At 43.4% G+C, this 27612-nt stretch overlaps 1 protein-coding gene across 1 annotated transcript in view; it reads right to left on the bottom strand.

Moving 5' to 3' along the window:
- Nucleotides 1-21523: 21523 nt before the first annotated feature.
- Nucleotides 21524-27612, bottom strand: part of LOC311133545 (coiled-coil domain-containing protein 3-like) — a gene marked incomplete at both ends in the record, with an annotated part of 44353 nt that continues 38264 nt past the window's right edge. Inside the window, one exon of the mRNA XM_084167049.1 lies at nt 21524-21808. Within this exon, the coding sequence (XP_084023175.1) occupies nt 21524-21808 (285 nt within the window). The remainder of the gene's footprint in view (nt 21809-27612) is intronic.

Here is a 27612-nt window from a genome sequence, read left to right as displayed (position 1 = left end):
CGAGAGAGACTGAGAGGAAGAGAAAAAACAGAGGCCACCTCACCTGCCCCAGTCACAACCCGCCCAGTAGGGACAACAAAACTCAAGCTCTTAAGCCCCTGCTAGGACTCTCTCCGATCCCTCCATTTGTCTTTAAGACATTGTACTTACAGCATTAACCCTAGCCATAACCCTAACCCTTACCCTAGCTTCATGTCCACATCCTAACCCTCAACCACAACCCTAACCCTAACCCCCCCAAATAGGGCTGCCCCACCTCCCAATTCCCTATTTAATCTGTGGATATATCCAGTTAAGACGTCCTCTTGAATCTTCTACTGTTCAGACAGGATCTCACGGTTGGGGTTTTGGAGTGACACGATCAATTTGAATACCCTCAGCTCCCTCCCTTGTTCTTTGGTTAGTAGAGTCCTAAAGCCTGTTCTAACAGAGAATACTTTATCACCTGAGTGTAAGCCAAGACCTACCAGGGGAAAGTTGACTTTAATAGCTTGTTTGGTTTCACCTGCTGACCTGATGGACTGAAGATTTGACCTGAGAATTTGACTTTTGACCGCGGGAATTAGTGGTGCTGATAAATAATTGTTTTTCTCTCACAAAATTAGCGCACTAGGCCTTTATTGCTCCCCCCAACACGTCCAGCAGCCCCGTCAAAAACATATTCCCGCGGCCATGCACTCATCACTCAAGCACAAGGTCAAGCCTTAGGGATATGAGTAGGTATTACAAGGTCATTTTGTTGATTTATGATGTTGTGATGATGTTTTATTACAGTAGGGTTATGTCAATGTTTTTGGAATAGGTTAGTTAGAATTCATGGAACTACATTCTGTGGGAAAATGAGCTTAACTTCCCCAAACCCAACCTTAGCCATTGTATAATTAGAAACTGTTACTATTCAATATCCAGGGTTATCTTGCTCAGAGTATGTCAAAGGCCTGAGCCTGGAGTGTATTGGACTAAATTAAATGTTTCATGGTGCGCACACACACACACACCCTGTCATTCTCACTGCCCATACGGCTGTCGTCAGGACCCCATTGTGTCCGTGTCTGCCAGCTGTGCTGGGAGTTACGTGTGCCCCCTGTGTCCATCAACACCTGTGGACTGAGTGTGCCTGGGCACTGGTTCTTTTTCGCATTCTCTTTATTTCTACTTGTTCTACCTCTACCACCATAACTGTAACCCTAAATGACCCTAAATACGCAAATGTGTAGTTACTTCACTGACCCATCAATCGAATATCTTATGTTTATTTTATAGATGTTGTCAACCGTCCAATGTTGGATCCAAAATAAATCCAGAACTTTTACAAGCGGATTTCTGAAAGGAGAAGAGGGAGTTGGGAAAATGTGTGAACTGTCTCTTTGCCTGCCTGCCTGCCTGCCTGTCATGATGAGTATGTCTGTCTCTCAGTCTACACATTTATCTTTCAACCTGCTTACATTCTAGTCTATCTGTCTGCAGGTGGATGTTTGCTTGTAAATCTAACAGCAACCATCTATCAAACTACTTGTTGCAGTCAACAGATGGATGAGAGAGAGCGAGCGAGAGAGAGCGAGCGCAGGAGAATGGGTTATTTTTCCACTTTCAGGGGTCTATGTCCCATCAGAGTGGATCAAACCCTGCCAGACACTTGACATATGCTATTTGTATTACTGACAGGTTTGATACCCTACTCTTTATGAAATCTGGAATTATAAAAAAAACTCTCCCATATGCAGGCGAACAGACAGACCAGACCTCCCAAGTGAGTGTCAGCAATAGAGGGAAAAAAAGAGAGGTTATGAAGAGAGCATGGAAAGAGAGTGATAGAAAGAGAATTATGAATGAGTGGTTTTTCCATACCCGTAGTCTTGCCTCATTAGAATGTGATTCTTCTCAGAATGCTTCCATTGGAAAAATGGATGAAAGGGCCAGAGAGAGAGAATGGAATTTCAGGGCCATGGGCCGTTTGAGTTCGTCAGGGCAATGTGTACACAGACAGGGACACCTCCTCATTGATTGGACAAGCTGGGTTATACACACATATACAGTGAGGGAAAAAAGTATTTGATCCCCTGCTGATTTTGTACGTTTGCCCACTGACAAAGAAATGATCAGTCTATAATTTTAATGGTAGGTTTATTTGAACAGTGAGAGACAGAATAACAACAAAAAAATCCAGAAAAACGCATGTCAAAATTGTTATACATTTATTTGCATTTTAATGAGGGAAATAAGTATTTGACCCCCTCTCAATCAGAAAGATTTCTGGCTCCCAGGTGTCTTTTATACAGGTAATGAGCTGAGATTAGGAGCACACTCTTAAAGGGAGTGCTCCAAATATCAGCTTGTTACCTGTATAAAAGACACCTGTCCACAGAAGCAATCAATCAATCAGATTCCAAACTCTCCACCATGGCCAAGACCAAAGAGCTCTCCAAGGATGTCAGGGACAAGATTGTAGACCTACACAAGGCTGGAATGGGCTACAAGACCATTGCCAAGTAGCTTGGTGAGAAGGTGACAACAGTTGGTGCGATTATTCGCAAATGGAAGAAACACAAAATAACTGTCAATCTCTCTCGGCCTGGGGCTCCATGCAAGATCTCACCTCGTGGAGTTGCAATGATCATGAGAACGGTGAGGAATCAGCCCAGAACTACACGGGAGGATCTTGTCAATGATCTCAAGGCAGCTGGGACCATAGTTACCAAGAAAACAATTGATAACACACTACGCCGTGAAGGGCTAAAATCCTGCAGCGCCCGCAAGGTCCCCCTGCTCAAGAAAGCACATACACAGGCCCGTCTGAAGTTTGCCAATGAACATCTGAATGATTCAGAGGAGAACTGGGTGAAAGTGTTGTGGTCAGATGAGACCAAAATCGAGCTCTTTGGTATCAACTCAACTCGCCGTGTTTGGAGGAGGAGGAATGCTGCCTATGACCCCAAGAACACCATCCCCACCGTCAAACATGGAGGTGGAAACATTATGCTTTAGGGGTGTTTTTCTGCTAAGGGGACAGGACAACTTCACTGCATCAAAGGGACGATGGACGGGGCCATGTACCGTCAAATCTTGGGTGAGAACCTCCTTCCCTCAGCCAGGGCATTGAAAATGGGTTGTGGATGGGTATTCCAGCACGACAATGACCCAAAACACAAGGCAACAAAGGAGTGGCTCAAGAAGAAGCACATTAAGGTCCTGGAGTGGCCTAGCCAGTCTCCAGACCTTAATCCCATAGAACATTTGTGGAGGGAGCTGAAGGTTCGAGTTGCCAAACGTCAGCCTCGAAACCTTAATGATTTGGAGAAGATCTGCAAAGAGGAGTGGAACAAAATCTCTCCTGAGATGTGTGCAAACCTGGTGGCCAACTACAAGAAACGTCTGATCTCTGTGATTGCCAACAAGGGTTTTGCAAGTACTAAGTCATGTTTTGCAGAGGGGTCAAATACTTATTTCCCTCATTAAAATGCAAATCAATTTATAACATTTTAGACATTAGTTTTTCTGGATTTTGTTGTTGTTATTCTGTCTCTCACTGTTCAAATAAACCTACCATTAAAATTATAGACTGATCATGTCTTTGTCAGTGGGCAAACGTACAAAATCAGCAGGGGATCAAATACTTTTTTCCCTCACTGTACATACAGTGTGCACACACACACACACCGCACACACAAACACATTTAGCTGTCATGCAAGTACCTTCTAAAATGTGCACATTTAGTAGAGTGTAAATCAACAGCTAATGCCAAATGTAATTAGTTATAATACTTTAGTCTTGACATGATGTTTTCTCTGTGACAAACACACTCAAACACATGTTACACAGTAACAAACATTGTCTGTCGTTTACAGTCACATCCATCTTCATTTACCATATCTGTGTTTAAATAACCCTAGCCCACACAGAATCCTTCCATTACCTTGTCTTCACATTGTTCTGTGTCTACAGGCCATTCAGACCTTTTTTCATGGGGAGCTTTTACTGGTGATGTAGAGAGGGGAAAGGGAGAGTTTCCCAGAACCGAACCGATCAGCGCTAACAAAGGCAGGCCAGACAGACGGCCCGCTGTTTGTGAGAGTGTGCATTGTGTGTGTGAGAGTGTGCGTGTGTGTGCGTGTGTGTGTGTGTGTGTGTAGGTGCGTGTGTGTGTGTGCGTGTGTGTGTGTGAGTGTGTGTGTGTGTGTGTGTGTGTGTGTCTGTGTGCGTGTGTGTGTGTGTGTGTGAGGTGCTCTGGGTTTAAGGCCTGGGATGGGAAAAGAGAGGTGCTGCTGCCAACTGTCCTGTGAAAGAGAATTTATGTGGCGTTCAGGTCTCATAAATACACAGACATTTTGGGAGAGCTACAGAGAAGGAGGTGCATGAACGACCACATTGTGTGTGTGTGTGTGTGTGTGTGTGTGTGTGTGTGTGTGTGTGTGTGTGTGTGTGTGTGTGTGTGTGTGTGTGTGTGTGTGTGTGTGTGTGTTTAGAATATGCAGAAGGTTTCTCTAGGACTTTTCTAAATTCTGTAATCTAAATAGAATAGTGCTGAAGTGGTTGTTTTAATCATTCTACCATGCTTCCTGTGTTTCAATGTGCCAGTTGGCCAGGTCTTTATCACAAATGACAAATCTGTTGTTGACAACAGTCTGAAGAAAAACTTGAATAGGCATTGTAGATTAACAGATTTAATTGATGGACCAATACAAATGGGAATGAATTAATATGACAGAATGTCCCTGAACAGGACGGAAGACGTTCCTATAGTTCACACTGGACATGACCACATTGGAGAAGACCAGGTGCTGATGCTTATGTCAACGTACCCTGCCCAAACTCGGGCGTGCCCCGCCCAGAATCCTGAATTACACTCTACTTCTCCCACTTTTCCAGGGTCCCATCCAGAATTACTCATGCTTATCCCAGTAGCAACGGGGGATAACAAGTTTGTGTGTACACATTGACGCTTCATGGCAGACAACAAGGCCTTTTTAAAGGATTGCTTCCTCTCCGTGTCTGTTACAAGGAGACAGTTACAAGGAATCAAAGTTCTGGGAATGTCTGGTCCTCCCAAAGGTCTTGCCAGAGAGCAGTGTGTCAAATGTAATGGCCATCTCTTCCTGACATCCATCATATACTGCTATGTAAGGCTGGTCATGGCTCTATCATATATACTGCAATGTAAATGGCGCCGGAGGGGATGGCTGCCGTATTATGGACTCTTAACCAACCGTGTTTTTTCGCATTGTTTGTAACTTATTTGGTACATAATGTTGCTGCTACCGTCTCTTATGACCGAAATGAGCTTCTGGACATCAGAACAGCGATAACTAACCTTGAAATGGACAAATCATTTTTCTTTAATGAGTAGGACGAGAGGGATTTGCTCCAGACACCCGACAGGGCCCTCATCCCCGTCATTCGCAGTAGAAAGAAAAGGAGATATCGCAGAAGGAGATCGGGGTGCCTGGTAAGGAGCCGGCGACGAGTGGCTAATCTGCCTTTGCCATCGATACTATTGGCCAACTTACAATCGCTTGATAAGAAAGTGGACGAACTACAGGCACGAATATCCTACCAACGGGACATTAAAAACTGTAATATCTTACGTTTCACTAAGTAGTGGCTGAATAAAGACATGAATAACATACAGCTGGCGGGTTATACACTGTATCAGCAGGATAGAACAGCAGCTTCTGGTAAGACAAGGGGTGGCGTTCTATGTATATTTCTAAACAACAGCTGGTGCACGAAATCTAAGGAAGTCTCGAGGTTTTGCTCGCCAGAGGTAGAGTATCTCATGATAAGCTGTAGACCACACTATCTACCAAGAGAGTTTTCATCTACAGTGGGGGAAAAAAGTATTTAGTCAGCCACCAATTGTGCAAGTTCTCCCACTTAAAAAGATGAGAGAGGCCTGTAATTTTCATCATAGGTACACGTCAACTATGACAGACAAAATGAGAATTATTTTTCCAGAAAATCACTTTGTAGGATTTTTTATGAATTTATTTGCAAATTATGGTGGAAAATAAGTATTTGGTCAATAACAAAAGTTTCTCAATACTTTGTTATATACCCTTTGTTGGCAATGACACAGGTCAAATGTTTTCTGTAAGTCTTCACAAGGTTTTCACACACTGTTGCTGGTATTTTGGCCCATTCCTCCATGCAGATCTCCTCTAGAGCAGTGATGTTTTGGGGCTGTCGCTGGGCAACACGGACTTTCAACTCCCTCCAAAGATTTTCTATGGGGTTGAGATCTGGAGACTGGCTAGGCCACTCCAGGACCTTGAAATGCTTCTTACGAAGCCACTCCTTCGTTGCCCGGGCGGTGTGTTTGGGATCATTGTCATGCTGAAAGACCCAGCCACGTTTCATCTTCAATGCCCTTGCTGATGGAAGGAGGTTTTCACTCAAAATCTCAAGATACATGGTCCCATTCATTCTTTCCTTTACACGGATCAGTCGTCCTGGTCCCTTTGCAGAAAAACAGCCCCAAAGCATGATGTTTCCACCCCCATGCTTCACAGTAGGTATGGTGTTCTTTGGATGCAACTCAGCATTCTTTGTCCTCCAAACATGATGAGTTGAGTTTTTACCAAAAAGTTCTATTTTGGTTTCATCTGACAATATGACATTCTCCCAATCCTCTTCTGGATCATTCAAATGCACTCTAGCAAACTTCAGACGGGCCTGGACATGTACTGGCTTAAGCAGGGGGACACGTCTGGCACTGCAGGATTTGAGTCCCTGGTGGCGTAGTGTGTTACTGATGGTAGGCTTTGTTACTTTGGTCCCAGCTCTCTGCAGGTCATTCACTAGGTCCCCCCGTGTGGTTCTGGGATTTTTGTGATCATTTTGACCCCACGGGGTGAGATCTTGCGTGGAGCCCCAGATCGAGGGAGATTATCAGTGGTCCTGTATGTCTTCCATTTCCTAATAATTGCTCACACAGTTGATTTCTTCAAACCAAGCTGCTTACCTATTGCATATTCAGTCTTCCCAGCCTGGTGCAGGTCTACAATTTTGTTTCTGGTGTCCTTTGACAGCTCTTTGGTCTTTGCCATAGTGGAGTTTGGAGTGTGACTGTTTGAGGTTGTGGACAGGTGTCTTTTATACTGATAACAAGTTCAAACAGGTGCCATTAATACAGGTAACGAGTGGAGAACAGAGGAGCCTCTTAAAGAAGAAGTTACAGGTCTGTGAGAGCCAGAAATCTTGCTTGTTTGTAGGTGACCAAATACTTATTTTCCACCATAATTTGCAAATAAATTCATTAAAAATCCTACAATGTGATTTTCTGGAAAAACAATTCTCAATTTGTCTGTCATAGTTGACGTGTACCTATGATGAAAATTACAGGCCTCTCTCATCTTTTTAAGTGGGAGAACTTGCACAATTGGTGGCTGACTAAATACTTTTTTCCCCCACTGTATATTCTTTGTAGCTGTCTATTTACCACCACAAACCGAATCTGGCACTAAGACCGCACTCAATGAACTGTATACGGCCAAAAGCAAACAGGAAAACGGTCATCCAGAGGCGGCACTCCTAGTGGCCGGGGACTTTAATGCAGGGAAACTTAAATCCATTTTACCTCATTTCTACCAGCATGTTAAATGTGCAACCAGAGGGAAAAAAACTCTAGACCACATTTACTCCACATACAGATACGTGTACCCTCGCCCTCCATTTGGCAAATCTGACCATAATTATATCCTCCTGATTCCTGCTTACAAGCAAAATCTAAAGCAGGAAGCACAAGTGCCTCGGTCAATAAAAAAGTGGTCAGATGAAGCAGATGCTAAGCTACAGGACTGTTTTGCTAGCACAGACTGGAATATGTTCCGGGATTCTTCCGATGGCATTGAGGAGTACACCACATCAGTCACTGGCTTCATCAATAAGTGCATCGATGACGTTGTCCCCACAGTGACTGTACGTACATACCCCACCCAGAAGCCATGGATTACAGGCAACATCCGCACTGAGCTAAAGGGTAGAGCTGCCGCTTTCAAGGAGCGGGACTCTAACCCGGAAGCTTATAAGAAATCCTGCTATGCCCTCCGACGAACCATCAAACAGGCAAAGAGTCAATACAGGACTAAGATTGAATCGTACTACACCGGCTCCGACGCTCGTCGGATGTGGCAGGGCTTGCAAACTATTACAGACAACAAAGGGAAGTACAGCCGCGAGATGCCCAGGACACGAGCCTACCAGACGAGCTAAATTACTTCTATGCTCGCTTCGAGGCAAGTAACACTGAAACATGCATGAGAGCATCAGCTGTTCCGGACGACTGTGTGATCACACTCTCCGTAGCCGATGTGAGTAAGACCTTTAAACATGTCAACATTCACAAGGCCGCAGGGCCAGACGGATTACCAGGACGTGTACTCCAAGCATGCGCTGACCAACTGCCAAGTGTCTTCATTGACATTTTCAACCTCTCCCTGTCTGAGTCTGTAATACCAACATGTTTCAAGCAGACCACCATAGTCCCTGTGCCCAAGAACACTAAGTTAACCTGCCTAAATGAATACCGACCCGTAGCACTCACGTCTGTAGCCATGAAGTGCTTTGAAAGGCTGGTCATGGCTCACATCAACACCATTATCCCAGAAACCATAGACCCACTCCAATTTGCATACTGCCCCAACAGATCCACAGATTTTGCAATCTCTATTGTGCTCCACACTGCCCTTTCACACCTGGACAAAAGGAACACCTATTAGAGAATGCTATTCATTGACTACAGCTCAGCGTTCAACACCATAGTGCCCTCAAAGCTCATCACTAAACTAAGGACCCTGGGACTAAACACCTCCCTCTGCAACTGGATCCTGGACTTCCTGACGGGCCGCCCCCAGTTGTTAAGGGTAGGTAACAACACATCCGCCACACTGATCCTCAACACGGGGGGCCCTCAGGGGTGCGTTCTCAGTCCCCTCCTGTACTCCCTGTTCACTCATGACTGCATGGCCAGGCACGACTCCAACACCATGATTAAGTTTGCCGGTGACACAACAGTGGTAGGCCTGATCACCAACAACGACGAGACAGCCTATAGGGAGGAGGTCAGAGACCTGGCCGTGTGGTGCCAGGTTAACAACCTCTCCCTCAACGTGATCAAGACAAAGGAGATGATTGTGGACTACAGGAAAAAGAAGAGGACCGAGCACTCCCCCATTCTCATCGATGGGGCTGTAGTGGAGCAGGTTGAGAGCTTCAAGTTCCTTGGTGTCCACATCACCAACAAACTAACATGGTCCAAACACACCAAGACAGTCGTCAAGAGGGCACGACAAAACCTATTCCCCCTAAGGAGACTGAAAAGATTTGGCATGGGTCCTCAGATCCTCAAAAGGTTCAACAGCTGCATTGAGAGCATCCTGACTGGTTGCATCAGTGCCTGGTATGGCAACTGCTCGGCCTCCGACCACAAGCTTTCTGCCATCCAGGACCTCTATACCAGGCAGTGTCAGAGGAAGGCCCTAAAATATGTCAAAGACTCCAGCCACCCTAGTCATAGACTGTTCTCTCTGCTACCGCACGGCAAGCGATACCGGAGCGCCAAGTCTAGGTCCAAGAGGCTTCTAAACAGCCTCTAACCCCAAGCCATAAGACTCCTGAACATCTAATCAAATGGCTACCCAGACTATTTGCACTGCCCCCCTCTTTTACGCTGCTGCTACTCTCTGTTTATTATCTACGCATCGTCACTTTAATAACTCTACCTACATGTACATATTACCTCAATTACCTCGACTAACCGGTGCCCCCGCACATTGACTCGGTACCGGTACCCCCTGTATATAGCCTCGCTATTGTTATTTTTACTGCTGCTCTTTAATTATTTTTCACTTTTATTTCGTATTATTTTATTTCATATTTTTTTGTGATATTTTTTTTGGTATTCTTTCTTGAAATTGCATTGTTGGTTAAGGGCTTGTAAGTAAGCATTTCACTGTAAGGTCTACACCTGTTGTATTCGGCGCATGTGACAAATACAATTTGATTTGATTTCATCCTGCCTCCCTCTCTCTCTTTCTGTCAATGTTTCTCTCCCTCTCTCTTCTTTCCCTTGCTTGCTGTGTCATTCTCTCTCTTTCTCTTTTCTGTCTCTTTCTGTCTCTTTCGCTCCCTCTCTGTGTATCTGAACCTGCTGACCTGGTCTGGGAGGGAGGGAGGGGATGAGGGAGGGATGAAGGGGGAGAGTAGGAGGAAGTGGAGCGAGGGAGGGTTGGGAATGAGCACATGGTCAGGAGTTCAGTGTGTTCGGTCGAAGTCCCATGTCTCCTCTCTGGCTCTCTGGATGAAGCTGCTCTGGCCTCCGGGTTCACAGTCCACAGTCCAGCAGACAGGGAGATCTGATTGCCATTACCTCACCAGCCTGGCCAGGGTGAATGACAGTTGGCTGACATTGGGCTGAGAAACAGATATCAGCATGTGAACCTTTCTTCCTCCCACCTCCCCACAGATGTGTTGAAGCCCTACATGAATTACATCATCCCGAAATAGGCCGATCAGTTTCCCCCTAAGCAGCGATATCCCAACAGCAGTTGGGGAATTTAAACTATAAATAGGCACATTCTGAAATTGACCCTCGGATTCCAAGAAAGTGAGCTCTTACAAAAAAAACATGCTGAGCTTACATTTCACACGCAAAACCATGTTAACACCACCTTTTCACATGTGAGGAGAATTGCAGTTTCACATGTGGAATTGTGGTTTCACGTGTGAAAAACAATTACACGTGAAAATCACATTTGCAATTTCATAGGTGAAAAACCTCCACATGTGAACTTGCAAAAAACTATATCTCTAGCTTAAACAGACAGATTTTGATAGTGATTTTTGTATTATGCAAAAAAATTATAGTGTGTGCGGCCATCGCCTCTAAACACCTGTTAGAGGAATAATGTGATTATTCAAACCAATGATTTTTCATTGGCATGTCTGTATATAACAACTGCTCAATATCTTCAACATCCAATAATATGCTGAGATGTAAAATAACCACATTCACATTACAGACCAGTCATCTGTGTAAAAAGTATAACTCTCTCTGTCTCCTCTTCCTGACAGAGAGCTGCTGTGACCTGGCACTGGACCATCCCTTCATTAGGAGAGTGTTGTGGTTAGCTCTGCCTGCAGCTCACCATTTAACATGCAGCCAGCTTAGCTTTCCTTGGCAGTGCAATGCTTTTATTGTCTACAGGAGAGAGGACTGGGAGCCTGAAGGTGTACAGTTTAGTCAAAGTCCAAAGAACACATAGACACACTGACACACACACATACAGATACACTGACACACAGACAGACACACGCATGCATGCACATATGGTGGACAAAAGCCTCACACATTCTTATATGCTGTTTGTGATCAACTAGCTACATTACTCAGGCGAGCATCCACTGAATGTAACGCTGAAGTCTACTTCTTATTGGCCGCCGTGTTTCTTTGTCTGTTAAAAATACCCAGGATCCTTCTGTTTGTACAGCTTGATGTCAGAGCCAGTGAAAATATTGCACATTTCCCTCCATGGTTACATGAACTTCCCCCACCTGGTTCCAGCTCCTTCTCCCCTGCTTTTCTTTGCAATCAATTCATTGTGGTGCTCCTCCGTAGTTTAGCATAAATTAACTCTTAATAGCAAGGCTAAATGTAGAGCCTAGGAAAGCAAGGGAAGCAGGGAAAGCAAAGGAAAGCAAGGAATTTCACATATGCTGTACATACAGTAAACCTTCACAATACAGAACAACATACACAAAAACAAATATACAATCCAAGCAGAATCTGATCAATACAGATGTAGGATCTTAATTTGATCACCTTGTTGCAGGAGAATGTTCCTGCAATGCAGGACATTTTACATTTGTAGTGTATTTGAATTTTAACAAGGATTCTGAAGTTTGTAATTTCCACTTTGAATTTTCAGACTTGATTTTCCCTTATGAGAAATGTCAATTAATTACAATCCACATAATAATTTAAATTTCCTCTTGCGGCAGGATTACTTTCCTGCTATAGCAAACTTGCTAAAATTAAGATCCTACATCTGTAGTGTAAACATTCCCGATGCTGACTGTATATACTGTAGGCCTTTTGGGTGGTAATCCGGCAGGTGTTATTTAAACGGGAAGGGATGAGCACTGAAAAAACAACTGGCATGAGTCATTTTCCTCTGCAGAACTGAGCTGACATGTGCTGCTCCCTCCCTCCATGCCAATAACCATAACAGTGTATTTTACTGATGTGTGCTGAGCATACCAACACCAATGTGTTTGAGACTGTGTGTATGAGACTGGTGTGTGTGTCATCGGCAAACTTTGAGGGTATGTACTTTGTCAGAGTTTTCAATGACTATCCCAGATGTGAGCGTGTGTGATATCCTCATGCGAAGGCACTGTAACTGTCTGCACTGTCTGAGTCGTTTAGTCAGGAGAGAGCACCAGTATCCTACTCTGTATAGAGAGATACAGCTCATGTCAGAGCAGCTTTTGTCTCGGCCTGATGGGTATTGGTTTTTTCTTCTCCTTTTGGGGGACTGCATATGAGGCAGGTTTTAGGAGGCCTGGTATTGTAATCATCGTCTGACAGATAACTAGAGGAACGACAGCAGCCTCAGAAGATAAATACACACTTCCCTGCTCCTTATTGAAACAGACATAGACAAGCAATGATGGAAATCACCTAGTCCTTGCTGAAACGCACTCAGCTGGAGAAGCACTAAGATATAAAGGCATGCATGTACTTCAAATCTGAGCTGAGCCTGTCAGGGTTAGGGTTACCATAATATACATTTGAGTAGATTCAAACCAATGATGCTTCATTGGCATTTCTGTATACAACAACTGTGCACTGATGCAAAGCGATTCATATAATATCTTCAGGAGGTGATGTATCACAGGTTCCACCATTAAACAATTAAACATGTATCATACAACTTTGGAGCTGTACAAGCTGCTTGCCAGTGCTCCTGAAGGAATGTTGGAAAATCACACTGGCATGCCAGAGACTGACACCAAGTGCATTTCTTCTGGGGTTTTATTGTAGGGTGAGTGATTAAAAACATAAAGGAACTGGAATTCCTGTGCATAAAAGGAAGTGTTGGCTCCTATGGTACATATTTGAGTAATTACCAACAGAAGCAGATGTGACCTAGACCAGAGACTGTTCATGTTCACATGGTAGATGTCTCTTAGGTTGGATGAATAAAATCCTTATTATATTGAGTTAATATACTTTGTAATGTATGACATAACCAGTAAGTAAGATTGTACATACGGATGCCTGATGGAGCAAAGAGCATTTTATATGAGGTAATGCACTTTGAACTTCATGGTGTAGAAGAGTTGGTTTATGTCCCAAATGGCCCGCTATTCCCTACATAGTGCACTACTTTTGACCAGAGCCTTATGGTCACTGTTCAAAATGAGTGCACTACATAGGGAAAAGGGTGCCATTTGGGATGCAACCCTGGTGTTTCCTTCAGTGCTTCAATATCACAATTCCTCCTATTAACTAGACAGTCCGTTTTATCAACAACACCCACCAGCTTTTAAACCACTTAGCAGAATTTAGAAGCCATGAAAAGGATTCTATGTAATTGTCAGAATTTATTTTTGGGGGGGAGGGAGTTGGTTGAGCGAGTTGAGAGGAATCTTATTAACTAGACACTATCTGTATTTGCCAACAAAATAATTACTCTGTATAATATCTCCATATCTACATCCCAAATAGCACACTATTCCCTTTATAGTGCACTACTTTTGACCAGAGGAAAATACACATTTCCCTGCTCCTTATTGAAAAAGACATAGACAAGCAATGATGGAAATCACCTAGTCCTAGCTGAAACGCACTCAGCTGTAGAAGCACTAGGATACAGACAAAGGCATGTATACACTTCAAATCTGAGCTGAGCTTGTCAGGGTTAGGGTTCCATAATGTACATTTGAGTAGATTCAAACCAATGATGCTTCATTGGCATTTCTGTATACAACAACTGACACCTCCAAACTGTGCACTGTTGCAAAGCGATTCATATAATATCTTCAGGAGGTGATGTATCACAGGTTCCACCATTACACAATGAAACATGTATCATACGGGGACCCATAGTGCTCTGGTCGAAAGTAGTGCACTTTATAGGGAACAGGGTGCCATCTCACTTTCTTCAATCATTTGTTTTTCTCAACTGTCTAATAACACAAGGTAGAGTGCTGAGACAGATGACAGGAGGAAACAGGAGCGAGGGAGAGACAGAGATTGAAAAATATACATAGAAGTGATACAATGATGGTTTGAGAACCTAATGAGGTTCTCACGAACTGTATGTGTATGGAATTGTATATTGCATGAAATTATGCCAGGATTCAATCCGATCATGGGTTATAGGCATTGCAGCTTGTAAAGGTAATTTCTGATTGAGCCAACATATACAGCGTTTACCATGAATGGGAAAATGTCTTTGAAAACCGCAATGCCTATAACCCGAGATTAGATTGAAACCCAGCCTAACTATTTTACATAGATAATTAATGCTCTATTTTCAAGAGAAGTCTGACAGAAAATCCCCTTACCGTCTATTATACCAGCAATCAGACTACTCCAACATTTAAATTGAATGAAAAAGTTTACGAAGAGACATAAAAACAACAAAATCCCAAAACACATAAATAAAATAAAATAAATAAACCAGGTCTATAATTAGGCTGAATGCGCCAGGGAGGACCACCACAAATGCGGCCATATTGTCTGACATCTGTTTTGTAGCTTGCCGGTGCGAGAGGGTTTTATGTTGAAAAGGCAGCGTATGTACATGTATATCATCTTTGGCCCACTTCCACAGGGCTATGACATATTCCAAAACCATCTAATGTAGTGCTTTGAGAGAGAGAGAGGAGGGGAGAAATGGGGAGAGTTATATTCTGTAACTGTCTCCCCTTTCGGAGGTCAACCAAGGCCCGCCAGAGGCCCCAAACAGAGAGAAAGGGCTCGTAAAAGTCCCCCACGCTCATATTCTCTGTGATATGTCTCCCTTTTCACCACTGGAATAGGCTTACACACTGTAAAATGTGTTTTCAATGTGGTCATTTCTGAGTTTTGCTCCCATTTTCCCTCTCTTTTATGAAACAGCCCCATATGGAAGAGATTGGGTTCAGTTCTCTCCTGGAAATCGTGTTGAGCGTTTTTATAGAAAACGGTCTGCCAAGATTATTCCAGATTGGAAATGATCCTTCCTCCGTCACTATACCCAACTCTGTACAAAAGGTTCTTGAGGAAAAGGTCCAAATCTGTTTAGAATCCTGCTTTGTATTCATGCAGAAGAGATCATGATTTATTCACTTTGTATCACATTGAAGACCCCATAAATGCCAGAAGGAATCTATCACAAGCCGTCACAGAGCAGAACAGAGGAAACATCTTGTCTGTTCTGCATGCTCTCTTTGCAACTAAGTTCTCCCAGTGATAGCTCTAACATTTGGTTGTACACATCTATGTTGAAATACCAGAGCCATAGATAAAAAGAGTTTGGCAAACTATCCTCGTTGGCACCAAACATTCCATGACAATATGCATGTAATCATTTAGTAACCTTTGGTGTCAATATGGCACCCCTTGGAATTCTAAATCCCAAACAAATTCTCCTCAACTGTTTACCAATGGCTCCAGGAAATCCCATGGATTCACTGATCCTCCAGTCTAGTTCTAAGGTATAGTGTACACCACAAATCTACTCCAAGTGGCGGGGGTGGAGAGGGATGAGACTGCTTTCATGCCTCAGTCTAACATGGAACTTCACTTCATCTCTGTGCTGAAAGCTCTTTGGCTGACTGCGTTATCATATCTGTATATCAGCCCTGTCCTATATAGCTCTCTGGGAACAGGAGGTGATAATCTGTAGATTATATATCTAGTTCTTTCACTATATATTGTGAGCAAAAATATAAACGCAACATGCAACAATTTCAACGATTTTACTGAGTTACAGTTCATATAAGGAAATCAGTCAATTGAAATATATTCATTAGGCCCTAATCTATGGATTTCACATGACCCTCTGCGGAGAAAGGCCCAGTCAATCAGAATGAGTTTTTCCCCACAAAAGGGCTTTATTACAGACAGAATTAGTCCTCAGTTTCATCAGCTGTCCGGGTGGCTGGTCTCAGACGATCCCGCAGGTAAAGATGCTGGATGTGGTGGTCCTGGACTGGCGTAGTTACACGAGGTCTGCGGTTGTGAGGCTGGTTGGACATACTCCCAATTCTCTAGCTGGCTAACATTAGGCTATAACTAGCAATATAAATAGCTTTCTGAGATACAAATATTACTACACAGATCATACACGTAAAGTTAGCCAGCGAGCCAGCCAGCTAACGTTAGCTAGCTAGCTAACAGTACGCTTTAACTTGCAATGAAAGCGACTTTCTGACAAAATTAGAAATGTATAATATCTGAAAATTTAGCTAGCTAGACTCTCTTACCTATATGCATGGATGAACGATTCTCCCTCTCTGTCACGGATGCCATGGTTGCCCTTAGTTTGAAGATGTAGTCCGGAGACAGGTGTTTTATACAACAGCCATCTGTGTGCATAATTGCAATCAAACGCCAGAATTTTCTCCATCTCCTTAGCTGTCAAACTCTGCTTCCACCGGGCATTCCACTGATTTCAAAACTCGATCAACACTGTTGATCACCGTTTCAGAAGACTCTACAATGTCTGTTTCAATGAAAATGTTTTTACCTAAATCAGGGATTTCCTCATCGTCTGATTCATTTTCAGAGTCAGAGGGAGTCAGCATGGCACGATCGTCCTCCAGAAAGTGGAGAGCATTAGCAACACTTTTGCATGATATCCTTCAAAAAAGCCGCGTTAGAAAGGATTACCAACACATACTGAGCAGCTCATGTTATGTTCAAATGCCTCTCCTGTGAAGTAGTGACGTGCGGCATACGCCTAGTTTCCTGAAACGAGTCACATATTTAGTTGTTTATTTGCTTTCACGTTCACAGCTAGCAAATGCACCTAGCTAGCTAGTTTAGCCCACTCAAACACCCGGTTCAAACAGAGAGGGATGCTATGTTAGCTAGCTGGCTATGGCTATCCAACACTGGAACTCTTCCAAGTCAAGGTACATTTTTGATTGTAGCGAGTTTACTAACGTGTTAGTTCTAGTAGCTATGTTGACAATGATGTAGGCTGTGTGTAGCGGTTAGCGGTTATGGTATGAAGGTCTGGCTTGGAAAGGTACTGTTTACAGTATATGTGGCTGCTAGTTCTGTGTTTGCGTGTGATCAGGGATGTATTCATTTCGCAGATTCTGTTGAAAAACATTTCTTAAACGGAAGCAAACAGAACGAAACTGGGATAAACATACCTGAATTTGTCCAATAGCAACTCTTGTTTGCAACTGTTGGACTAATGACTACAACCTAGATCAGCTAGATGCTGGCAAGAGTGTGCAAGGCGGTATTAAATGTATCACTGTCTGTCACCTTGATTACTCAAATTTCTCTCAACCTTTGCACCTACGTTGTAAACTTTCATTTGTAGGCTAGGTTGTAGCAACTTCATGATGGGTATAGGGAGAATTGGAGTATCATGTAGTAACCTAAACCTATCGATGTTACATTGAGCCGGGTGAATGACAGTCATCCAATATGCTGTAATAGAAATGTTAAAAATATAATTTAAAATACGTCATCCCTCATCTTAAAACTGTGCCTACCGCCACTGCTCGCTAGGTCAGTTAGCTAGCTGACGTTAAAGGGGAATTTCACCCTGGGGGAATCTGGGCTTGTTTTCATCATGTCTGTGGCATTTATAGGACAGTGAGATGTGTTTCACACATAATTGCCCAGGAGGAAGGCAGGTCTTCGCGTGCTGAATGATACACCCTATGGCGGCTTCCGGTGTATTGATATGGTTGTCCTTGTTCGATAGAGCCATTGGATGTCTTTCAGCGATGTTCCTATCGGCGGATTCACTACTAAATATACAAGCAGACATTTTCTGTATGGACCTAGCTTTGTTTACGGGGGCACTGTCATGCTGAAACAGGAAAGGGCCTTCCCCAAAGTGTTGCCACAAAGTTGGAAGCACAGAATCGTCTAGAATGTCATTGTATGCTGTAGAGTTAAGATTTCCCATCACTGGAACTAAGGGGCCTAACCCAAACCATTAAAAACGGCCAACTTTACAGTTGGCACTATGCATTGGGGCAGGTAGCGTTCTCCTGGCATCCGCCAAACCCAGATTCGTCCATCGGACTGCCAAATGGTGAAGCCTGATTCATCACTCCAGCTGACGCTTGGCAATGCGCATGGTGATCTTAGGCTTGTGTGCGGCTGCTCAGCCATGGAAACTGACGAACAGTTCTTGTGCTGAAGTTGCTTCCAGAGGCAGTTTGGAACTCGGTAGAGAGTGTTGCAACCATGGACAGACGATTTTTACGCTCTACGCGCTTCAGCACTCGGCGGTCCAATTCTGTGAGCTTCTGTGTCCTACCACCTTGCGGCTGAGCCATTGTTGCTCCTAGATGTTTCCCCTTCACAATAACAGCACTTACAGTTGACCGAGGCAGCTCTAGCAGGGCAGAAATTTGACGAACTGACTTGTTGGAAAGGTGGCATCCTATGACAGTGCCACATTGAAAGTTACTGAGCTATTCAGTAAGGCCATTATACTGCCAATGTTTGTCTATGGAGATAGCATGGCTGTGTGCTCGATTTTATACAACTGTCCGCAACGGATGTGGCTGAAATAGCTGAATCCACTAATCTGAAGGGGTGTCCACATACTTTTGTATATATAGTGTACAACACCTGCCATATCGTAAGAGCCTCAATGTGTCTGAAGTGTGCAAAATGTTGATGTCTTGCAGACATTGGATTTAATTACTTTGCTCGATTATGATAATCTTGTTCGATCGGGATGCAGTGACCTGGTTGTTGCTAATCAGTACTGGTCTTTAATGAGATACTGTATGTGGCAAGGATCAGATTTAGGGAATGAACAGTGTTGATCTTTGCGATGCTAGATATGGATCCCTGGAAGTCAATCACAACATTTTCGCTAATAATAAAACTACAAGCTCATACTATTGAAAATCTGCAAGATGGCAATACACATTTTAATTTTTTTCATTATTTGCTATCATACATGAATATATATAATATATATATATATATATATATATATATATATATATATATATATATATATATATATATAACCAAATGCTTATTGTTTGAAGAGGACAAACATAAAAGCCAAGTACAGCACATATAATAGGAGACTAGGGACGCCTCTCAGTTCTGACACAGAAAAATATTTTACTGTACCACATTACACCTCATTGGCTAGTGGTTGTATTTATTGAGTGCTCAGCACCCTGTTTCAAATATAAAAACTACATTTTCACTCAATCGAACTGTATGAAACCACCAACAAAAAGCTGGAATCATAAAAAAATAAACAATAAACCTGGAAGCCCTTGAGATAAAGTTATTATTGGTTAATAATACCCATATAACTGGTAAAATGAGAAACGGCTAGATTTCAACAGAATTTAAAACCCCTAGATATCCTTGCTGATAAGAGCGTGCTTTTAAAAATCATATTAATATTATTTAATATGCCATGAGAAGTGTGTTTCCCTGTTCCTACGGCCAACCATACACTACCCCTGTGTTAACAGTTCCAGGGCTTGATGATTGATTTCCTGTAAGTGCAGTGACAGTGTTGGGTGTGCTGTGTTAAAAGAGACGGTTCCGTAGACTCTGTCCTAACTGGTCCAAGGCAGCTCTTGTTGTTTAGTGTGTAATGGTTATGGTTGGGACTGGGGAGGGAAGGGAAGGGAGAGCTTATCAGAGCCATAGATACAGTATTAAGAGTTTAGCATCTGTGTTGTCTATCGTCTGTGTAGTCATTAAATCAAACTTCCTGTACTCTGTGGAGGTGATCCAACATCAGTTGTTAAGGACAGAATGTAACCTTTTACATGTAACACTCAAGTAATTTTACAGATGTTCTTAACCAGTATGACTGTTTTGGGTTCAGCATCTTCAGGGCAGCAGTGTGAGGTCCTTGGCATGGTATTGGCAGCACACCTGCAGGCCTTGCCTTGACTTTCCCACTACCATGGCAGCATCTTACCTGGCATGGTGACTGGCATCGAACTCCACTCTGGGGAAAACCCTGCCAGCAGGAAGGCAGAGTATTTTGCCTGGGCATGTTTGGGGTGTGAGAGGTGTGTAAAAATTACAGAGTGAGACTTTGACCTGTCAGCATAGGTCAAAAGCCTCACCTTATTTATCTGAATGTTTTTTATTTTTTCAATATTATATCCTCAAAGGAGGATAAGGCTTCACAGAGGCAGCACTGACCTCTACTCTATGGTATTGAGATGAGGGGACCTATAAAAGGGGGGATATGGGAGCAAGGTTTGGATGAGATAGAGGGTTAGTAAGGCCCGGTGGGATGAGACTTTGTGATGACCATATCCCCCAGCATGCATTTTTGTAACAAAGCAGTTGTATAGACTGGTTGGCTGACAACGTCATGGAAATTATGAGTGCGCATCTATGTGGCCAGAAGCCGTGCTTTGTTATGATTCTGAACGATCAGATAGCTAGCAACAATGACAAGAAGATGCCATGTTGTGATTCGTTGCTGGCTCGTTTCAGCTAGTTTTATGTTGTTCTTGATACCATATCTTGTTTTGAGGTGTTTTCACTGATATCATGTCAATGCCAATATGGCTAAAATTCACTAGCTAGCTACCCGAAAAGTGTAACGACGTATTTGAGAGAAGTGCTCATTTTGCAAATGTATTTATATTTTCAATAAACATTTGGAGACTAAATACAGCTTACATGTTGTCAACAATCTAAGCCAACCCTGTCTGTTTTGCCCCATAGTTGCGCAAGCGTCAGTTTTGTTGCTAAACAAACAACCCGTCTATAACCAGTGAGTCATAATGAAGCATGAGTGCTGTCTCAGCCTGTGTGTGGAAATCACATTTGATCCAAGACAACATTCTCCTCAAATTGTCCTGCTACTCTTCCTGTGGTAAGAACAGAGTGACACAATGTGAATGCAATGACAAGAAATGCTTATCATATTGTAGTGTAGGCATTCCTTATAGATCCATACAGAGTATATGTGTGTGAAATGACTGGATTTATATTTAGAAATTATGAAGGCTATTCTATAGTATTATATTATCGAAGGGAAAAATAATAAGAAACCTCCATCGTTGTTTTTTTCAGCATACAAAACATTTCTGATTTGCTGAATGGACTTTCTTGCAACAGAGGTGTCATTAGTCTGCATCACACTAAGGGTATGCAATTCCTCTATCTCCATAACTTTTGACATTACATACATACACTATTACATACAGTACCTGTCTTTAGCCTACTTCTCCTTCTCCTGATGTCACATTCTATACAGTCCTTATGTCCTTTTATAAAGCCTGTCCATGTCTGCAGTGCAACAGGTGGTGGTGGTAGGGGCGGGTTTGGGCTCAGTTTTTTAGCGTATTGGTGAGGATCTTTTTGAGGGCGGGTCTTTTCTGGTCCTTTGTGGTGTCTTGGTGTGGGTGGGGGGGCTCGGGGTTGTGCAGCTCTTTCAGTGGGAGGGTCTGCTGGTCCTTGGTGTCTCGTTTGGCCTGGCGTAGCAGGCGCTTCATGTTCTTCACCTTGTCCCGCAGGTGGCTGTTGGCCTTCTCCAGAGAACGCACCTTTTGGGAGAGAGTCTTCACATGCTCCTCCTCCTCAAACAGGGCCTTCTGCACCGTCGAGCACAGCAGCTGGAAGAGACAGGAAGCAGGAAGTCAGTCAACAGGATGTGAGTGATATGCTAATTTACCAGATTGAAGTTGATCATTGCTACATAATTGATTCAGATGATGTGTGAGTTCAGAGAATAAAGTCTCAGGCTGTTGTTTAGCATGTTGCTCCCATTATTGTTTTAGACCTTTGATCCATTGCACAAACCCCAACCAAATTGTTACACTAATTCAGTCCTGAATCTTTGGATCCTCTGGTTACTCAAGTTCCTGATACAGTCTTAATGTTTGGAAATTTACTTCAAAAGGCAAAGATTATCATCTCCTTTCTTTGAAACACATTTAAGAAAACAAATGCTTGCCTTGTAGGGGGATATGCTAAAATGGTAATATCAAATAAAAATAAAAATAATTTGTCACATGCGTCGAATACAACAGGTGTAGACCATACAGTGAAATAATTACTTACAAGCCCTTAACCAACAATGCAGTTTTAAGAAAGAATATTTAAACAAAATCAATGTGCGGGGGCACCGGTTAGTCGAGGTAATTGAGGTAATATGTACATGTAGGTAGAGTTATTAAAGTGACTATGCATAGATAATAAACAGAGAGTAGCAGCAGCGTAAAAGGGGTGGGGGGTGGGAGGGGGGGGGGGGGGGCAATGCAAATAGTCTGGGTAGCCATTTGATTAGATGTTCAGGAGTCTTATGGCTTGGGGCTAGAGGCTGTTTAGAAGCCTCTTGGACCTAGCCGTGCAGTAGCAGAAAGAACAGTCTATGACGAGGGTGGCTGGAGTCTTTGACATTCTTTAGGGCCTTCCTCTGACACCGCCTGGTATAGAGGTCCAGGATGACAGGAAGCTTGGCCCCAGTGATGTACTGGGCCGTACGCACTACCGTCTGTAGTGCCTTGCGGTCGGAGGCCGAGCAGTTGCCATACCAGGCAGTGATGCAACCAGTCAGAATGCTCTCGATGGTGCAGCTGTAGAACCTTTTAAGGATCTGAGGACCCATGCCAAATCTTTTCAGTCTCCTTAGGGGGAATAGGTTTTGTCGTGCCCTCTTCACGACTGTCGTGCCCTCTACAGCCCTGTCGATGAGAATGGGGGCATGCTCGGTCCTCTTCTTTTTCCTGTAGTCCACAATCATCTCCTTTGTCTTGATCACATTGAGGGAGAGGTTGTTGTCCTTGCACCACACGGCCAGATCTCTGACCTCCTCCCTATAGGCTGTCTCGTCGTTGTCGGTGATCAGGCCTACCACTGTTGTGTCATCGGCAAATTTCATGATGGTGTTGGAGTCGTGCCTGGCCATGAAGTCATGAGTGAAGAGGGAGTACAGGAGGGTACTGAGAACGCACCCCTGAGGGGCCCCTGTGTTGAGGATCCGCGTGGCGGATGTGTTGTTACCTACCCTTACCACCTGGGGGCGGCCCGTCAGGATGTCCAGGATCCAGTTGCAGAGGGAGGTGTTTAGTCCCAGGGTCCTTAGCGTAGTGATGAGCTTTGAGGGCACTATGGTGTTGAACAGATGTAGTCAATGAGTATCATTCTCACATAGGTGTTCCTTTTGTCCAGGTGTGAAAGGGCAGTGTGGAGCGCAACAGAGATTGCATCCTCTGAGGATCTGTTGGGGTGGTATGCAAATTGAAGTGGGTCTAGGGTTTCTGGGATAATGGTTTTGATGTGAGCCATGACCAGCCTTTCAAAGCACTTCATGGCTACAGACGTGAGTGCTACGGGTCGGTAGTCATTTAGGCAGGTTACCTTAGTGTTCTTGGGCACAGGGACTATGGTGGTCTGCTTGAAACATGTTGGTATTACAGACTCAGACAGGGAGAGGTTGAATATGTCAGTGAAGACACTTGCCAGTTGGTCAGTGCATGCTTGGAGTACACGTCCTGGTAATCCGTCTGGCCCTGCGGCCTTGTGAATGTTGACCTGTTTAAAGGTCTTACTCACATCAGCTACGGGGAGCTTGATCACACAGTCGTCCGGAACAGCTGATGCTGTCATGCATGTTTCAGTGTTACTTGCCTCGAAACGAGCATAGAAGTAATTTAGCTCGTCTGGTAGGCTCGTGTCACTGGGCAGCTCACGGCTGTGCTTTCCTTTGTAGTCTGTAATAGTTTGCAAGCCCTGCCACATCCAACGAGCGTCGGAGCCAGTGTAGTACAATTGGATCTTAGTCCTGTATTGATGCTTTGCCTGTTTGATGGTTCGTCAGAGGGCATAGCGGGATTTCTTATAAGCTTCCGGGTTAGAGTCCTGCTCCTTGAAAGCGGCAGCTCTACCCTGTAGCTCAGTTGTTGCCTGTAATCCATGGCTTCTGGGTGGGGTATGTACGTACAGTCACTGTGGGGACGACGTCATCGATGCACTTATTGATGAAGCAAGTGACTGATGTGGTGTACTCCTCAATGCCATAGGAAGAATCCTGGAACATATTCCAGTCTGTGCTAGCAAAACAGTCCTGTAGCTTAGCATCTGCTTCATCTGACCACTTTTTTATTGACCGAGTCACTGGTGTTTCCTGGTTTAGATTTTGCTTGTAACCAGGAATCAGGAGGATATAATTATGGTCAGATTTGCCAAATGGAGGGCGAGGGAGAGCTTTGTACGCGTCTTTTTGTGTGGAGTAAAGGTGGTCTAGAGTTTTTTTCCCTCTGGTTGCACATGCTGGTAGAAATGAGGTAAAACGGATTCAAGTTTCCCTGCATTAAAGTCCCCGGCCACTAGGTGCGCCGCCTCTGGATGAGCGTTTTCCTGTTTGCTTATGGCCGTATACAGTTCATTGAGTGCAGTCTTAGTGCCAGCATCGGTTTGTGGTGGTAAATAAACAGCCACGAAGAATATAGATGAAAACTCTCTTAGTAGGTAATGTGGTCTACAGCTTATCATGAGATACTCTACCTCTGGCGAGCAAAACCTTGAGACTTCCTTAGATATTGTGCACCAGCTGTTATCCACACACAATTTATTCTGTGCCAAACAATAGAGATAGAAAAACAAAAATCTAGAAACTGTTCCACTTCAGTGATGGAAAGTCTGAGACAGATTCTAATAATTTTTCACCTTTATCATCTGTCATAAATTAGACCTAATCCTTTGAAAGCGAATACACTGAGATTGAGGAGGAAAGATATCTGCTAATTTACTGTCCATGTGTTTTAATTTAGTTAAAAAAATATATCAGGTTGGTATGAGATAAAGTACATCTCAAAGAGAACAAGTGAGAAATGTCTACAGCCAAGTTGTAGGTGAACATATTAGCCAACTGCCATACATTATCAAGCCAAATAAAGAATATTCCCTTCATTCAAAACACATGACTCACAACTTTAATGATTAATGATAAACACAAGGTAATTTATTCAGAATGATAACATGTGTCATCAGTTAACAGTGGTAGTACTGAGGGGAGTAACGTATCATGTTTGTTGATAGTGTTAAATCATCTAAGACCAATAGTGAAGTCTACTTGTATTTAAAGAGATTCTCCGGTACTTTTGTATAGTTTTTAGCCATTAGTTCTAAAATTCAAAAGGCACTTGCACATCTGAGCTATCGTTTTTGCAGGTGCATGGTAACAGTTGAATAAGATGAGAAAAAAGAAGAAACCCGCACACTGCTCTTGCTAGTATCACTGCTCTTTATTAAGCTTTTCGTATCGGCCTCAAGGCCTTCGTCACAGCTTTTATGAGGTTTTTTTATTAGCACCCTTATGTAGACATAGCGCCACCCACATCCATTCAATGCATCAAATGGGGTTGGAGTCGAGGGAAAATAAGTAAGTGTTACCAAATATAACAATGTGCATTTTATAAATATTCTAATGAAGTCTGTACATAAAACGTATTAAACACGTCTGTAAAACCACAATGAGGACATCGGCCCATCAAGCAAGTTTTCGTAAATCATTGGGTACAGCGCAAGAAAAATGGTGGCATTAATTAATGTTCACATTTACAACATAACATGCATAGGCATTTCATCATTAAGACCTTTAGGAAATAATGTCTGGAGGGTGAAAATCCAAATACATTCTCTTTTGCTTATTTATATCACCTCCCCTGTCTGATATCTTAACTTTCTCTAAGCCACAAAATCTAAAAGGTCAAAATGTCATGTTTTTGTTCATTGAAATGTACTGCGACTGGATAATTAATCCTTGTCGTTTCTCCTGATTGACCTTTTATGTTCACTAATTCTCTGTTTGAGAGAATGAAAGGTTTTACCTACATAATACAGCCCACATGGACATTTAATCATGTAGATAACATGGGTGGTGGAGCAAGTAATAATGTAATTTATTTGGAACCGTTTTCCTGTATGTGGGTGACAGAAACATTCCTCTGTAGCTCAATTGGTAGAGCATGGCGCTTGTAACGCCAGGGTAGTGGGTTCGATCCCCGGGACTACCCATACGTAAACATTTATGCACACATGACTGTAAGTCGCTTTGGATAAAAGCGTCTGCTAAATGGCATATTATTATTATTATTATCATATTGTTGCACTGTGCGCAACCTCTGCGTTTATAGCTACCATTAGGAAGAGGGCGAAAGATAGTCTGGCTCATTTTCTTTTGTGGCTGGCAGTTGGCATGGTCCAGTTTATCGCATAAATTGCGACCTCTCCTATATACAGTGCATTCAGAAAGTATTCAGACTCCTTGACTTTTTCCATTACAGCCTTATTCTAAAATGGATTAAATTGTTTTTTTCACTCATCAATCTACACAAAATTCCCAATAATGACAAAGTGAAAACAGGTTTATAAAAACATAAATATCTTATTTACATAAGTATTCAGACCCTTTGCTATGAGACTCGAAATTGACCTCAGGTGCATACTATTTCCATTGATCATCCTTGAGATGTTTCTACAACTTGATTGGAGTCCACCTGTGGTAAATTCAATTGAGTGGACATGATTTGGAAAGGCCCCACAGTTGACAATGCATGTCAGTGCATGTCAGATCTGGGAAAGGGTACCCAAACATTTCTGCAGCATTGAAGGTCCCCAAGAACACAGTGGCCTCCATCATTCTTAAATGGAAGAAGTTTGGAACCACCAAGACTCTTCCTAGAGCTGGCCGCCTGGCCAAACTGAGCAATCGGGGGAGAAGGGCCTTGGTCAGGGAGGTGACCAAGAACCTGATGGTCACTCTGACAGTGCTCCAGAGTTCCTCTGTAGAGATGGGAGTACCTTCCAGAAGGACAACCATCTCTGCAGCACTCCACCAATCAGGCCTTTATGGTAGAGTGGCCAGACGGAAGCCACTCCTCAGTAAAAGGCACATGACAGCCTGCTTGGAGTTTGCCAAAAGGCACCTAAAGGACTCTCAGATTCTCTGGTCTGATGAAACCAAGATGGAACTCTTTGGCCTGAATGCCAAGCGTCAGGTCTGGAGGAAACCTGGCACCATCCCTACAATGAAGCATGATGGTGGCAGCATCATGCTGTGGGACTGTGTTTCAGCGGCAGGGACTGGGAGACTAGTCAGGATCAAGATCAACGGAGCAAAGTACAGAAAGATCAAAGATGAAAACCTGCTCCAGAGCTCTTAGGACCTCAGACTGGGGCGAAGGCTCACCTTTCCACAGGACAACGACCCTAAGCACACAGCCAAGACAATGCATGAGTGGCTTCGGGACAAGTCTCTAAATGTCCTTGAATGGCCCAGCCAGAGCTCGGACTTGAACCCGATCTCTGGAGAGACCTGAAATTAGCTGTGCAGCGAAGCTCCCCATCCAACCTGACAGAGCTTGAGAGGATCTGCAGAGGAGAATGGGAGAAACTCCCCAAATACAGGTGTGCC

Source organism: Coregonus lavaretus (genome assembly GCF_964263955.1).
Source record: "Coregonus lavaretus genome assembly, chromosome: 8".
Taxonomy (NCBI): domain Eukaryota; kingdom Metazoa; phylum Chordata; class Actinopteri; order Salmoniformes; family Salmonidae; genus Coregonus; species Coregonus lavaretus.
Note: the sequence above shows the minus strand (reverse complement) of the source record. Positions and strands in the feature narration are given on the sequence as shown.